Genomic DNA, 17,259 nt, shown 5'->3' on the forward strand with positions numbered 1-17,259 from the left:
GTGCTGTACAAATACATAGTCAGGGACAGTCCCTGCCGCAAAGAGTTTATGATCTAAATAACAAAGCATTGTGACCCTCCGGATCACTATCACACTTATATGTGATTACTGCTTTGCCAACATCCAGTCTGAGTGGCTCTAGAAACTAGCACCAGCTAATCTGGAAGCAGAGAATTTTTAGATGGCTGTACTCTGATATGATCATCAAATCTGAGTCTTTGAAATGAAGCATGGTACTTCTGAAAGTGAGCAGTGTCTTAAAAAATGCTTCCAAGCTTGGCTTCATCCTCACTGCATCTGTTCCTTCCCAAAGTTTGCAGAAGATAGTGTCAGCATTCCCACTTCTTTGCACAGAAACAAAAAGGTGGATTCTACCCGTCAGGTGGACATTGCCACCCGCTTCTAGGTGGGCTTCTCCTGGTCTGCCTAGCTCTGATAGGACAGATTTCCAGCTGACAGGCCAAGCGCTTGTCCTTGGTGGATGGCCCTAGCACCTGGGATAAGGGAGGCTTGAGAAGTCAGAGATGTGAGTATGTGTTTTCCAATATACACATAGCTCCAACCGAAGCCTTGTCAGACATTAAACAGAAGTGAGCTATCGTAATGCATAATGTAAATATGACCTTGTCACAGTTACGAGGTGAACTACACCTCTGATGTCTCCTAGTCTTGTGGAGGTCACCCACTTCCAGTTGCAGTCTCTAGCCATCACCTGGCTCAGGGTGGAATCCCCTGATTCTCCCATACCTGGGATGCAGTCCCCTGGTACTATTCATGAATTTCTAGCAGGGCTGATTTAGACTCATATCCTGCAGTTGTTTTCCGTCCAGGTCAATGACAATAGTAACCAGTGACCAAACAGCTCCTTAAAGCAAATAATTATTTATTTAGAACCAGAGCATTTAAGAGAAAACAGATCTAAAACCACTAAACCCACCACTCTAGCTTACCAGGTGTTTAACCATCTTCCACATGGGCATTCTAGGAGCATTGTTCTCTATAGACTCTCTTCCACAGAGCCGCTCTCTTTCTGAGCCTGTCAGAGCTCACTGATGCTCACTGGACACCCCCTAGCAACTCACCCCCCTTCACAGGAATCAGTTTACTTTTAAACTGATTATAACCCTTTGGCAACTCCTAGCAGTGGCAAAGCAAGATTTACAACCGGAGAGAAGGTGTTTGAAGCTAGCAAACAGACCCTTTGTATTTCTTGATTATGCCTGTATGTTTTTATCTGGGAAGCCATTTTGTTGCTTCCCTGCTTGTTGTTCGCAGAGTCCCCTATTAAGCTAGATCAGTGCATTCATGTAGGAATGTCACATACCGTGTTCATAAAATTGTTACACGTCAGTATTTGTGACATTATTATAGATTATTACGTAGCAACTCCGCTTCTGTTAAAGGTCCTATATTAACATAAATAGAGCAAACAAATAGTTCCTTAGGTTGTTCACTGGACAAAGCCTTTTGGACCCTAATTAAAGTGAATTGTAGGAAAGAATGACAATGGAAAAGGGTAAAAAAATCAAGTGGAGAAGATACTCCTACTGCAATATGTTCATGGATTTTCCCTAGATAATGGCTACTCATTAATTAATGTGCTTCCTAATTTAACCCTCATTTCAGTTTAATCACCATCATCGCCATTAATAATACCTTCTAGTAACATTTCCAACAGATTGACATTAATCAGTGGTAAATTACAGTGAATTCCTGCAGAACATGCATGTTAATACTAAACTAACTCATTATAATGAATATTGTGGAAAGATGAAATGTTTCCATATTCTAAAACCTTGTGACAAATAGAGACGTAAGAAGTCCTGTGTAGTTGTAACACAGAGCAGTGTTGAGACTAACTTGTTTTTCCCGCCTCCCATTGTGAAGGAAACTTAATAATCAGATGCCTTACTTATCTTTAAGCTTCCGGTTAGTCAAGGAGAAGAATAAAAGAGGAAAGCAAGATATATTATGGTCTAGATAATACTAAGCTCTGCCGTGAGTGCAGGGGACTGGACTAGATGACCTCTCAAGGTCCCTTCAAGACCTATGATTATCTGGCTTCACATTTAATTTTGATACCAATTTAATGCTCACGGAATGTGCTGCTGGATTGGCAGCTTTTGAGACTGCAGAACAGGCTCCACACAGATAATAGTAATGATGACTTCCCAATCAATGGGCATAAGGCAGGGTCTGCAGTTACCATCCCTAACAAGTAGAGGCTACTTCAGTCACTGGGCTCTTTACAAAGAGTGCCAGCCAGGGTCCAGACTGTGGCGGTTGTCTTTATTTGTGGTGATTGTTCCTTTTTGTTTGGTGCTTGGGGTTTTCCTGTTTAGTCTTGCAGACTCCGATCCGGGAGAAACTTGCATGTAAATGCTGTTGCCCTTCTGGTGCTTTTTGCACAATCCTTTTAGTAAAAAGAAAAGGAGTACTTGTGGCACCTTAGAGACTAACCAATTTATTTGAGCATAAGCTTTTGTGAGCTACAGCTGCTCACGAAAGCTTATGCTCAAATAAATTGGTTAATCTCTAAGGTGCCACAAGTACTCCTTTTCTTTTTGCGAATACAGACTAACATGGCTGTTACTCTGAATCCTTTTAGTGTTACATTGGCTTTTGTAGTGCCAGATTGTGAACCTCTTACTCTCAGTGGTGTGCATTTACTCTCACTAGCAGCTCTGTTGAAAGCAATGGGGTTATTCAGGGGAGTAACTGCTTAGTCATGTGAATAAGGTGTTCTCAATCGGGCCCTTATTACTTAGAGATGAACCTGAGCCATATGTATCTGAATATTGATCCAAGCTACTCCTAAATCCAGCAACGTTATTTTCTGTGGCTCTAGCTTGGGCTTATCTCCGTTAAAAATCATTGTTCCCAAGCATAACAAATCAGTACAGAAAGGCAATGTGTGGAAGCCGCAGACTTTTCATTGTGTTGGGACCATTGAACATTCTGCATTTTCAATGGAATTCCCCTTTCTAATCTCAGCAGCTTCATTTCCTGACATGTAATGGTCTCGGTCTCGTTTCACTGGATGGCTGTAGTAAGAGGGAAATGTTCCTGAGATAAAGAGCTCTGTGTCTGTGGAAGCCGTGTCTGTCTGTGCTTGCTGAATTCTAATTCCCAAAGAGATTCTGTTCTGAGGTTTAACTGGGGGGGCGCGGAATCAAAGCCAGAATGGGAATGGCTTTCTCAGTCAGGAGTCACTTCTGAGAGGTGGATTTGAAGGTTCAGTGTGGTCTGAAATCAGCCCAACTAAGATGCTAGCAGCTTAGTTCCTAGAGAATGGCATTCCATGTCATCGAAGCATTATGCATAATTAACTATAATTAGCCTGTGCAGTGAGGAAAAGTATAGAGCCAAATGAATATGAAGGCTGAAACAGCTCTCACTCGAAGGAAAACATGAGCGTGTGTTAGTTAACCTTCCGGCCAATGCCATTTGTCCGTTTTAGCAGTCAAATGAATGGAGTAACAGGATCATGGCCTGACGGAACCTGTGCAACTCACTTAGCTCTTCAAAGGTCTTAGAGCCCTGTCCTTATTTACTCCAACCATTGATGAAAAATATAGGCCGAAATTTTCAATTTACCTCTGGCAGTTGGGTACCCAAATCCCACTGAAATTCAATGGAAGGGGGCACCATAATCCATTATCCAAACCTTCCTAAGATTACCTGTCTTGTACCTTTCTAAATTAATTTCTCCCTTCCCATCATTTCTGAAAACCAAGATATTTGTGTCTTAACTGATGGCCTCTCTTTTAATACCATCCTGCTCCTTGCCTGAATCCTGCCCTGACGTTGGATCACATTAATGCTGGTTACTGAAGTATTTTCTGAGGAGGTAGCAGCATTCCCTCTTAATAAGTCGGAAGTGCTGTCTACCTGTTTCTGCCTGAGTCCAGTGAGGCTGCACTGCAGTATGTTTAAGGTCACCACCAAAGTTTCCATTAGACGACGACTTATAGTCGTGTAATCCTGGGGCAGTAACGCCTGGGAAAGAACCATCCAGATAGAAACGGCTTCTTTTCTTTGACAAAGTACCTCGGGATCCCCTCTGTTGCTTCCCCTCTGTATAGAACAGGGGAGAGCAGAGCTGTTGTGGGGCTGCACTGAGGGAAACCTGGCTGTGAAGGATGCTTCTCCATCCCCTAATGATCTGCACAGCCTTTCCCATCCCCTTCACAGGAAATCTCTATGGCTGACAGGCTATGTGGAGAAGGTGAGAATGGCTTGATGGGAGAGGAACAGACAAGGAACACCCACTGTCCCCTCCTACACAGGCTAGAGTCCATATAATAACTGTGGTTAATGCTGCTTGGAGCGGCTTTCATTTTCCCCTGCTGCGTTCTGGAACCACTTCTGGTGGGGATTGCAGAGCTAGGTCAGTGGCTGTACAACACGACATCTACCATGCTGTCATTGCCAAGAGACTTGGTTCTAGAAGGGGACCAGAGGGACCTAAAGCTACCTTGTGTCCAGCCAGGGACTTGAGAGCAATCTCAGCCTTAACTCTTTTTACCTCCACCCGCTGCTTGTTTACTTGCCAGTTCCGTGGCGCAGAGGAGAGAAGGCAGCCCACATCATAAGCAGCCTAGCTTTTGGAATGTTTTATTCCTCTCCCTGCATTCTTCTGCCAAAAAGAAACACATGGCCCTAAGTGGAATGGAAATAAAGAAATGTAAAAGCAGTTAAATGGGACCTTCCTATAATAAGATTTCTCATTGGTCTGAATCCAAGAATGACGGTTTCACTTCAGGAAATGGATTTACCTAGATTTATTTTAAAAATGCTAGAAGCAGCATTTATCTGTGTGTGCTAGGCCCACCTGGCATAACTTTAAAGCATATCTTAAGTGTTTTAAATTTAAGGTGACCCACCACAAATCTCCCTGCACCCTTACCATTAAAGTTCTCCCCATAAACAAATCAAATGCTATATTGGTCCTGATTCAAATCTCATTAAAATCAATGGAAAGACTTAGATGGGTTTTGGATCAGGTACTATATGAATTAGACAGGATATAAGGATTTACATTCCTGTGCTGCTTAGATAAATAGTTTCAGAATGTAGAGTGGTCTAGTGTATATACTACTCCAAGCAGAAACTCCTACAGCAATAATCCTCTCCCTGTTTTCATTTTAAATGACAATGCTTAACTGCCACCAGCAAATTGAAAAAGATGAGGTCCTTCTTTCTTTAGAGACTTTTGGATGCTTCTGTTGGCCAGAAACTTCTGACCATAATATTGTGCCACTCATATCTAAGCAGCGAATAATTAGAACGTTAGAATAGTGCTTGTGTAATTGCTTTCCATTAACTTTCTGTCTTCCTTCATTAAGAATGTCATCTCTTCAGTTTTTGGACTAATTACTACATTGTCTTTATGGCACAAAAATGTTTTACTCTGTCTAATTTGAAGTTTCAACCTCTGGAGAATGGAGTTGAGGTTATACAACTTTTGGAAACTTTTGTGTTTTCTTAGAAATTTTAAAAAAAAAGTTACTCGTCGCCTGCCAATGAATATATTGCCATGAGGTCAGATAATTTATTTCCGGTATAATCTTTCTCCTGAGTGGTAGAAAATGTGGCTTTTTTAGCTCTTTCTTCCTACCTTCATTATTTATTTATTTAAAGTTGTTCCTAGAGACTACTACTTTGATCAGGGCTCCTTTCTTCTAAGGCATCCTTACAAACACGTACAGCCCCTGAGACAAAAAGCTTGCAATAGGCAGACAAAAGGTGGGAGGGGAAACAGAGCAGTGAAGTGACTTGACTCTAGTCATGCAGCAAGTTAGTGGCAGAGTTGGGAATAAATCCAGGTCTTTTGAGTCCCATTCCAATACCCCGTCCAGTGGACCACACAGCCCTGTTTGAAAGGGTCTCCAATTTGTGCACACTACACCAAATTGCACAGTTTCCTCATGCTGGTGTAGGGTTTTCACATGCACTTATTTGCTCAGATATACAGCAGGGATACTTTTCAAGTCTAGCTTTGAAATAGCAACTTCATTATATCTCCTGGGAGCTCTGATTGGTTTATTTTGCTCCATTCTAAAAAGCCCAATAGAAAAGGAATAAAAAATTGCTTTTTGGCAACACTGCAATTTTTTAAACCAAAACTAAGTCATCTGGAAAATATAAAATAATTATGCTGATTCTGCTTCATTGTGTGTTTGTGTGTGTGTGTGTGTGTGTGAGAGAGAGAGAGAGAGAGAGAGAGAGAGAGAGAGAGAGACTTTCAGCTCTTAAGTCATCCATAAAGTCATCGCAGTTTAGTAGAGTGATGAAAAAAGTCTCCATGAAGTTTCCACTAGGGCTGGGCAATAAAGAGAAGGAAAAGAGGAATTGTTTTTGATATTTTCAAAAACAGTTTTGATTACGGTTTTTGTTAGTTTATTTCCAAGTTAGGAAAATAAAAATGTCAGAATTTTGGAACCTGAAATATTTCTACCGGCTCTATAGCTTGCGCAAAAAAAATGGGAAAACTTTACAAAATTTTTCAAATGTCAAGATTAGAAAAATTTCCATCCATTCTAGTTTCCACATCATGCTTCTAACACAGACAGGCCTGATTCTCCTCTTGCTCGCTTTGAGTGTGCCCATTGACTTCATCAGCAAAACTGAGAGCAGGACCTGGTCCAAAAACTCTAGCACATGCAGTATGCTTCTGTTCATCTGTAGAAATAACGTACCTATTTTGAATTGAATAACATGGTTTTGTTCGTTCTCGGAAAAGAAATAGATATTGGGGCCTGAGGCTGCCATCGTTTTCCACTTAAAAGTCCTGTTGTTGTCAATGGGCGTTGTGTGTAGATGAAATGTGTGACATTTATGATAGCGTCATTATAACTAGTATCCCAGTATTTTCTAGTGAATTCCTTGCAGAGGATCTTTGAAAAAAACATATTTTGGCTGCATGGAACTGGATAGGATGAAGAATGATGGTCTGGTGGATGGGCCACTAGCCTTGGATTTGGGAGACTTGGGTTCAAATCCCTGCTCTGCCTTGGGCAGGTCAGTTAGTTTCATGTTTGTAAAGTTGGGATAATGCTACTTCCCTACCTCAGAGGGGTGCTTTGAGGCTCTCAGATACTACTGTAATGGGGGCCATGTAAGAACAGTAGACAGAGAGATGCTGAATATTGCATGTATTTAACTAGCTTTAATCACTGAGAAAGATTTGTAGTGAGCGCAAAGTATCGTGATCTCTTTGTTGTTGTTTGAGCCTAGATAGGTAAAATCTGCATCGAAAACTGCATGAAGTTCTGTGGAGTAAACATCACCTACAGGTTGCTGTCTCCCAGTGCCAGCTGCTATGCTGTAGGGATACTTCAGGGCCGAGAGGACAAGTATGGAAGCCTCTATGTGAATGACTCCTCTGTGCTACTCAGACCCGAATGCAAAGAAATTCAATACACCATTGTAGCCTCAGACAAGCAGAGTAAGAAGCATGCCAAAACCCAGCTCACTATTACGCTGGAAGGAACAGGTAAGTACTTGAGATGGATGGGGAGAAAGGTTGGGAAATGTCAATATTAACACTGTATGAGGAATTATGGATACTCACTGATATTACGCTTTAAAGTCTGTGACCAAACAAGGGAAGAAACAGGTTTTCTTCCAGACAGGAGGGAAGGCAGCTATCTCCCTGTCTCTAATATCAATTAAGCATTGTGGAACCAAAACAATGGAAGCCTCTTGACATACAATCAACAGGAGGATGGCAAAGGATGAGAAGAAAACCAGGAGGTCTTCTTGACTCTGGGGACAAAACAATGAGTTTTAGGAAATATAAAGAGAAGCAAAAAGTTATTTGGGCACCCATCACTTGGGGGTAGTGGGACGCAAAGGGACCAGCACCCTCTGATTCTGTGAGTGGTGGATCCTCCAGCCTGAGCGGCTGGGGATGCTGATAGCTTGATGTAAGTGAGGAAGCCACTTAGGCAAAAGGCTGTAGCTTTCTTAAATTAAGTTTGGTCACTAAAAAGCATGTGCTTTGTGTTTTATTTGTTACCAGATTTGTCTCTGTTTCTCTTGCTTAGAATCACTTAAATCTATGTTTTGTGTTAATAAACTTATGCTTACTTTTCCTATAAGCCACCTCTGCTCTGTTATACTACAGTAAAGGTGTGCTCCCTCAGTTGATCCAACAGGCTGGTGTATGTTCTGTCTCTTTGGAGACAGCAGATTTGGTAATTTCTGGGAGTCAGAGGAACTGGACACTGCAAAGGGAGACGTCTCTGTGGAATTCAGGAACTGGGGTACACTCGTTGATACTGGCAAGACAAGGTTTAGACTGGCAGAGTACAAGGAGTTTACTGCTGTAGCAGGGAGCCGTCACACAGTGTAAGCTCCAGAAAAGCGCTCTCTCACTGAGGTTAACACAGTGGCTTATGGTTCTGAGCTCCCTGAGGAGACCGTCACAACTTGTTTTAGCTGGGCTTGTCTCTTTCAGTGTTAATTTTTAGGCAAGTGCCTTGTTAGAGCAGTTCATACACTGGTGAAATTAACAATAGAAATGAGCCTGAGCCACCGAGTTCAGATCAGATCCCGAAGTTTGGGTGTTTGGATTAGGTGTTTTGGTTCAGACTCCTTTCAAATTCACATTTCTAGAGGATATGTGAAGATAGATATTGTGTTAGATATAAAAGGAGTTTCATCAAATGCAATTCCTTATATTATAAACCATGATTAGCTTTGTAAGAATCTACTTTTTGTGTGTGTTTGTTTCATATACATGTATCCCTCTTCAGTTTTGTCATTGCAAAGCACTTCCTTGTCAGACACACCTTTCTCCTTGTTTGTTCCTCCTTTTAATACTCATGCAGAACATGAGGTATAAAAATTTAGGCTTGTGCATAGAGTTGAACACATGCTCTGGAAAAGGGCAGTAAATTAGCCATTTAGCAGCCTCGTAATATTCAGTGTAGTGCATATGTAGCAATAAACACTGCAGTCCTTCACTCTCCTGGACTGAAGATTAAAACAACAAAATGTTAGAAAATGTGCACGGGAGGCACTGAAGTTATGTTAGATGCTTCTCATTTTGTTGTTCATACTATAATCATTGTCAGGCTGCTTAAAAACAGGCAAGGGAACATTACAGAAACGGGACTAGACAGCATGGTAGCACGTGTGGTCTACATTAGGGGTCAGTTCTCTTCCATTTGTTTCTTTTTCTGTACTTTCCACTTAGTTAATTTTATATGTCCTTATGGTAGCCTCCAAATATGTAACCCATGACTCTGCTGCACAAAGATGTCAGTGTGAATTCCAATGGGCTTGTTTACCACCAACAACCATTTGTATTGTATCTATTTTTTGCTGGTTTAGTCATTTTACCCAGCCTTTGACTAGTACTTAATATGGTACCGCACTTGGTTCATTGTAGCAAAAGTGTCAGGGTTCAAACTTCACAGAAAAGGGAAGATCTGTGTAAGTAAACCGTATAACACCTCCCTGGATCACAAGAACAGATTGGGACTATACTTCAATCTACCAAACCATTAAGTACTCTCTAAGAGAATTGTCCATGCAGAACAGTTAACTTCCAGCAGTTGATTGCCCCTATTCCTTTGAATTATGTAAATAACGTGACCTCAGATGTTAAGTTTGGGGCAGATTGGGGAAATGGACACAGGGGATCAGTCGTGCTATTCCTCCCGCCAGAGTTTTGTGCTAGTTGCAATCAGAACCTCTCCGTGCCGCCTGCTGTTTGCTGGCCCAGTGTCACACCAGCCCAAACAACCAGGGTCATGCCTTCATCAGCTGTCTTTTTCTGAATCCATTGTTTGTATTATAATTGGTACGTTAGTGCATCGTGCTGCCTTTCTGTAATTCCAAGCATTACGCCCAGCAATCAGAGAGGGCAATGCTTCTGCCACCACCCCTTTGATACTAAATAGGAAGAAGATACACAGCCCTGGTCCCTTCAGTCTTTATTCTAAATGTATTGAGGGATAGGTCCTCAAAGTTAACTGTGTTCTCTCATTTTTAATCTAGAAAAAGGAATTTCTCCTTTTTAGAGCCCAGCTGCCTTGAATGTGTATTCGCCTCTATCAATCCAGCTAGTGACACCTCACGTTGTCTTGCTTCCGTTCCATGCAGTTATTAAGAAAGAAGAGGACTGTCCTGAATCTTGCGCTGTTAATAAGCACCGTGCTGAATGTGAAGAGTGTGGTGGTGTAGGAGTGCTAACAGGAAAATGCGAGTGGAGACAGGGAAGTGGAAAAGGTACACACTTCTGCTGCCTAATTGGCCAGATTGTCAGCTGATGTTAAATTGGCACAGCTCCATTGACTATGGTGTAACTGTGCTCATCAGTTCCAGCTGAAGAGATACCCCAGGGTATTAAACCATCCAGAACTTATGGTATAAATAATACACAAATAAAACCTGAAGGAGGGAGGAGAGCAGAGTTACGGGGAAGACGTCATTAATCCAATCCCTGGGGCCCACCTATCACAGCACCTGCAGGTATCAAATTAGCAATCACTGGGAAGGAAGAGAAGAATATGGCCTGTTGGATGCAACATAACCCCTTGCAATCATGACCTGAGTTTGGAACAGCTCAAATTCTACAAAATCCCACCAGCAGATACTGGCTGGTACAACAGAGGTCTCAGTTTGAAACCATTATCCAAAACTTGAGAATGTGTGCTCTGTAACACTTACGACACATTGCTTATGTGACAAATTATGGTATTCTTAAATATTCCATAGCAAACTTGATGTTTTACTCTTGCCCTTCTATTAATATCACAATTTCCCTCCAACTATTTGTAAACCTTTTGTTCAATCACAGGCTTGTGAAAACACATTTAAAGAGGGATCATCAGTTTTAAAAAGCAAACTTTGTACTCAGGATGTTTCTCCTACCTTTGTTGCAAATAACACCGAAGATCACCATAACTGAAACTGACAGCGCACAAAGGGCCGTCAAATGCACCAAGTAGATAAACTGAAAACCCAGTGAAAAACAGGTTTCAGAGTAGCAGCCATGTTAGTCTATATTCACAAAAAGAAAAGGAGTACTTGTGGCACCTTAGCTCACGAAAGCTTGTGCTCAGTTAAAAACACACTTTTTGATCGCTTTCAGTTATCATCATCTTGCATGTTAGTTGTAAAAACAGCAGGTAAAGAATTTGTAGACAGAGTGTGATTTTTTTTTTTAAACTGACAGCGTCCCCTGTGTCTGTGTGTCAACATGAACCAAGAGAGTGCAATGAACTTCTCTTCAAATCATTGTGGTATTTGGACTGTTGTGTGCTTGTGTGTTCATAGGAATCACCACAAATTATTCTACCTGCACCCCAAGCATCAGGACTTGTCCAGATGGCACCTGTGACGTTATAGAGAGCAAAGATCCATCAGTGTGCCCCCAAGATTGCACAAGTATGGAGTGTTTTAACATTAATATAAAATATAATATATAAAATAATAATTGGTACGTTAAAGCTGTGTATATTAGTCCAAGTTCTGCTTTCTTGTTTCCAGATCCTTTGCATATATTAAACACAAATATCTATTTACAGTCTTATAGCTAATGTTTGAGTTGTGCAAAGTTCAGAGTTATGAGCCCAGTCTTCCGCCCTTTAGAGTCAATAGCCAAACTCTGATTGAATTCACTCAGAGCAAGATTGTGTTTGTCTACACTGTGCTTTTGCCTGCATCAGCTGGGGGGGCAACTTCTAATATGGACCCTGCTGGCATTCACTAGGGAGCTTTAGTGCATGCCAGCACGGTCCACATGGGCCAGTTAGTGCACAACATGCTGGTGCATATTAGAATTTACACCCCAGTTGATGCAGGCTAAGTCACAGTGTAGAAAAGACCTTGGTAAATCTAATTCAACCTGTGAACAAAACATAAACTTTAAAGTGGCAGAAATGCTTAAAGTGCTCATAGATATTTTACTATCATCTGAAAAAATCTTCACTGGTTATAAGAGGAATCAGCTGTCACTTTACAAGCAGCAAATGATGTGCTAGAAGCTGCCTCCCTAAAATCTGTAATGTTCAACATATGTAGTGGCAGATGGTTTGCTTGACAGAAGACTGAAAGAAATGGAATCTTATTAGACAATAGAAACAGGCAAGTAACACAAGCTTTCTAGATGTTATGTAGGCTATCTTGTTAATGCATAAATTGAGAATGTTGTTCTGACTTAGCAGTTCAGGACACAGGGTTGGTGGTCATAGCCAATATGTTCACAGATGGAGAAATTAGTGCATTTCAGGAGTTCAAATGTGCTGACAAGTACCATTATCTCCGCTTTTATCGGCAGAAGGCATTTCTTTGGCAAAAGCAAACAATGTATTATAAAATCCTGGATGTTGTAATGCCAAGTATGTTGTGTATATATAAGATCGCTGCTAAAATATTTATTTTTATCATTCATCTATCATTTTGATGGGTAGGCACTTGGTGCTTAAATCCCAAAAATTATACAGGTTTCAGAGTAACAGCCGTGTTAGTCTGTATTCGCAAAAAGAAAAGGAGTACTTGTGGCACCTTAGAGACTAACCAATTTATTTGAGCATAAGCTTTTATACATACGTGCACACCCATATGCACATATTACATATGCCACTTGCAATGGGACCCTACAAACAAGCTAATACAATTGGTTCTACTGTTGTCACCATCAAGCACAGGAAACCTATTTACGTACTAAACAAAGTCATAGAATCATAGAAGATTAGGGTTGGAAGAGACCTCAGGAGGCCATTAGTCCAGCCCCCTGCTCAAAGCAGGACCAACCCCAACTTAATCATCCCAGCCAGGACTTTGTCAAGCCAGGCCTTAAAAACCTCTAAGGATGGAGATTCCACAACCTCCCTGGGTAACCCATTCCAGTGCTTCACCACCCTCCAGTTATCCAACCTCGATCTCCCCCACTGCAACTTGAGACCATTGCTTCTTGTTCTGTCATCAGCCACCACTGAGAACAGCCGAGCTCCGTCCTCTTTGGAACCCCCTTTCAGGTAGTTGAAGGCTGCTATCAAATCCTCCATCACTCCTCTCTTCTGCAGACTAAATAAGACCAGTTCTCTCAGCCTCTCCTCGTAAGTCATGTGCCCCGGCCCCCTAATCATTTTCATTACCCACCGCTGGACTCTCTCCAATTTGTCCACATCCTTTCTGTAGATGCCTCAGTATAATATGTAATTACTTTAAATATAATAGTAGAGAGAATTCTAAATGGTAGTGGGTTTTTGGTCAGGGCTGGCTGTGCCATGTGAACACTGCTAAGAAGTTTTGAACGATGTTCACCGGACCAACCATTGCAGGTTCATCTGTGAGATTAGGTTCTACAGAACCTGAACTTCAAAGAAAATATGGGTGCTGGGTTCAATTTTGTTTGTTTTCTTTAGTGTTCAGTGGTAGTGTGACCATCCAGCATTCTCTGCTCCTAGCTAAACTGCAGTGTTTGTTTTCTGATCTTCTGGAGCCACCAGATGGTCACTCCCACATCTTTCAGCTTTGGGGAGGGTTTCTTGGTAAGGGCCCCAGTTTACAGGATCTGAAGGCAGGGCAGAAAGTCCCTGCCCTCCATCAGGCAGTGAAAACAGTTGCTGATTGAATGAAAGGATAGGCATAGAGACACAATGTAATCTGTAGCACCGCTGGTAATCTGTAGAACTGCCGGAGTTTCCCTAGTAACTGTACTCTAACTCGAGTAAGCTCCATTGGACCCAATGGGGAAGCCCCATTTATATCCAGAGTGGAAGTGTTTTTTCTCTTGCTGTCCTATGCAAGGAAACACTTCCCCCGCTCTCACAAAGAACTTTTGGAGTAGAAGCAGTTGTACTTATCTGACGTTATCGTCATCCACTGCCATGAGCTTGCAAGCTGGGAAGCAATCAGTGCTCACCTCTCCAAGACAGAGGAATAATTAGGAGAATTAATTTAGGTCTCATAGGGGACCAAATGACAGGTCTGGAAACACCTATGTTTTCTGGAACAGGTCCTAGCTCTGACGGGGTTGACCCAGCATAGTCTCCTTAAATCACACACAGTTTAGTACGTGTGGATCCCTGAGGAAAGATCTGTAAGACTGAGGTCCTATATACTTTGCAAGGATGCTGAATTCCCATTGCACTTTCCCCGCACAAATTAGAGGGTTGCTCTCATGCCATTGGCCAAAATGTCCTGTTCCCCAATTTTGGAGCACATTGCTTTGCCCACCCGTCCTCCATCACAGAGACAGCTGCATTCCCTTTGGGAAAATACATGCAGGATTCAGTAGAAAATCATAACCTTTCTAGAGGATTTTTTTTATCCTCCTGCAAAATTTAATAAGTTATATCCCTGGTATAGAATTCTATAGGATGGTTTAAAAATATAACTATAGAAATGATCTCTTTCTCCATTTTAATACCTGTAATCTCTATAGAACCTGATTACATTTTTATAGAACGCAGTTGATTTCATCCTATTAAATCTTAGGGATGTAAAGCACTATGTAGATAAAAAAGATTATTACTACTAATAGTTTCTGTATGGAAGTATGTTTTACAGATTTTCATATGATGGTTTCAAAAGAGCCTGATTCTGCAGGAACTTTGCCATTTGGAAATCAGGCTAGCTCTGTACATAGGGTGGTTACATACAGTGTGTCCTTATGCTAAATAATAGATTATCCTAGACAATAAAACATTCATTTACAGAGTTTTTAGTGCTTTCATATTGTGCCTCTCACCAGAATATTGCAAAACACTTTGCAAAAGTAGGTATCATCATCATCTCCATTTGAAGATGGGAAAACTGAGGTGCACAGTGCTTAACTGATTGGTCCAAGATCAGAGCAAGTGGCTGTCAGAACCAGGAATAAAACCCGTCTCTTGACCACCAGTTCCTGGCCTGCTGTCACAACTAGACTGCTGTCTCCTACATATATAAGGCACACAACAGTCACAGAGCAGCAGTGGGAGAGAAAAATTAAACTAAATAAGAGAAGATTTTGAGGGAAGATTTTGGAGAGCTGACAAGGCAGAGAGAGGTCAGATGAGTTGGGAGTGGGAATCAATATTAAATAATAGATATACATGTTCCATATTTAAAGGCCATTTTAAATAAAGGCGGTATCCACCCATTGTACACATACAAAGTAAAGACATAATCCAAAATAAACTCTGTGTATTCTATACCCACCTTGTCTATCATTTGTAAATCTATGAACCAGGATCTTCTATAACAGCAGTAATTGCTAATCAGGCCAGTGAGCCCAGAACTAGTATTCAAGTAGTCTTTGAGTTCCCTAATCTCTTTACATTAACCCCCAGAGACCTTTTGTCCATTTTTTTTTCACCTATCTTCATTTTTACTGCTTAATCTGAGCTGCACTGTCAAATTTCAAATACTTAGTAAGGTAAGCCTACAAAAACCCTTTAGTGGAATGAGCTGTTGAGGTTTGCCTTTTAACTACAGTGTGAGAATCTGAGCTTGCGTTTGTATTTGATTAGATGGAAACATCATTGGTGGTCATGAGAGAGGCGCTCATGGAATTAAATCAGGACATGGGATTTGTTACTGCTTCCCAAGACAAAACTGTTACTGTGAGAAAGATGATATTAAAGGTAAGTCTAAAGATTATTTAGCTGGTTTTACAGTTATCTTGCTCTTGTGACACTAACCTTTCCTACTATATACAATACTCCTGTCTTTGATATATAGAACCATCTAAACTCATTTACATGGTGATGGGTAATGTTCACGTTCATGGCCTGCCAGTGTACAAAGCATTAAGAAGGGAGTTCCTGGATTTGGACATTAAGGATTCCCCATGGATTTTGTCCCTGTGTTTTTGGCATAGTGTCCCCTCCCATCCAGTGTTGCACAATACACTGGTTGGCTGCCCCACAATCCCCAGAGGTGGCTGCATATCAGTGGAAGGGTGGCATGGACTTGTGGTCTGAAATCTTCAAAGGTGGTTAGGGGATTGCTTTTCACTGGACTTGAGTTAAAAATCTCAACTACAGAACTCAGAGATGGAAAAGACAGTTGTGGAAGGTGCTGGAATCACCTTATCCATTCTCCTGGGGGTAGATTGCTACCTAGCTACACCTCTTGTCCTGTTTTCCAAGGAAGGCAGAATGGGAGTACTTGCAAAAGGGGAGTAGTGATTTGTTTTCTAATGAGCCTTCTCCATGAAGGACTTGTAGCACTGGACAATATATTGTTAAGTGAAAAGCAAAAAACAAAATGAAAGCAATAATACAACTAAGGACCCCACCCACCTCAACCCTTCTGAAGTTAGAGAGGGGTTCCCATGCAGGAAAAAGGGGAAAGGGAGACTTGAGAATACTCATAACATAGTTATACATGGTCCCGCCTCAGTGCAATAAGATAGACTAGATGGCCTTTCAAAGTCCAATCCAGCCCTACATTTCTATGATTCTATAATAATATACACTTCTAGGGGAAATGTTAGTTGGTAGGGAAGTGGATCTGAAAAGGATATCAAGGGATTGTGTTCCTAGGGTCTGCAGTGGTGTTGGCAAGTGACTATATGATAGGATAAGTCTCAAGGAAGAGGTCTCAGATTAAGTCAGTACCTGCACTACTAAGGGCTGTAAGACTCTAACTAAATCTAGTTACAGTTTAACAGACATTTAGGCTTGCAATTGCCCACAGAACTTGGGGGAAATGTAGGATTTTGCAGCTGCACTGGGTATATTTGCAAATGCATCACTTTTACCTTTCTTTGAGAATTAGATCCAGGGTTTTAGTGTCGCTTATGAAATTACGGTTATACGGTAAATTTAATTCAAAACCTCGAAGTAGATGCTGTTGTGAATGGTAACTAGCTACCAAAGGGGGGCATGGAAAGAGATGACATGGGAAAAAATTGAAAACGAAACCAGCAGAACTGTAATCAATTCCCCCTCTGCCCATAGAGCCGCTGTGTGATGACGTGTGCAAGACCGTGATTGCAGGGGCAGTTCTGCTCTCCTTCATTATCTCAGTGCTGCTCTCTTCTTATTTCATCCACCGTTACCACAAGAATTCTCCGAAACCACCGATTGCCTCAGCAGAGATGACCTTTCGGCGCCCAGCCCAGTCCTACCCCATCAGTTACTCTTCTACAAATGTCCGTCGGCCATCTCTGGACTCTATGGAGAACCAGGTGCCTGTCGACACCTTTAAAATACCTGTAAGCTTTTATATTTTATGCTTTTAAATTGCGTACTGATTCGTCTTGGCTTTTTTGCTTTGCCACGATTTGGGCTTTCTAAGGAAAGTTGT

General features: G+C 41.5%; 1 protein-coding gene across 1 annotated transcript in view; it reads left to right on the top strand.

Annotated features, from left to right (window-relative positions):
- Positions 1-17,259, top strand: part of RET (ret proto-oncogene) — a 132,524-nt gene that overhangs the window by 86,450 nt on the left and 28,815 nt on the right. The window contains exons 7-11 of the mRNA XM_084635231.1: positions 7,240-7,498; positions 10,117-10,242; positions 11,293-11,403; positions 15,477-15,590; positions 16,911-17,167. Of these exons, the coding sequence (XP_084491357.1) occupies positions 7,240-7,498; positions 10,117-10,242; positions 11,293-11,403; positions 15,477-15,590; positions 16,911-17,167 (867 nt within the window). The remainder of the gene's footprint in view (positions 1-7,239; positions 7,499-10,116; positions 10,243-11,292; positions 11,404-15,476; positions 15,591-16,910; positions 17,168-17,259) is intronic.

Source organism: Lepidochelys olivacea (assembly GCF_965140295.1).
Source record: "Lepidochelys olivacea isolate rLepOli2 genome assembly, chromosome: 7".
Classification (NCBI taxonomy): Eukaryota; Metazoa; Chordata; order Testudines; family Cheloniidae; genus Lepidochelys; species Lepidochelys olivacea.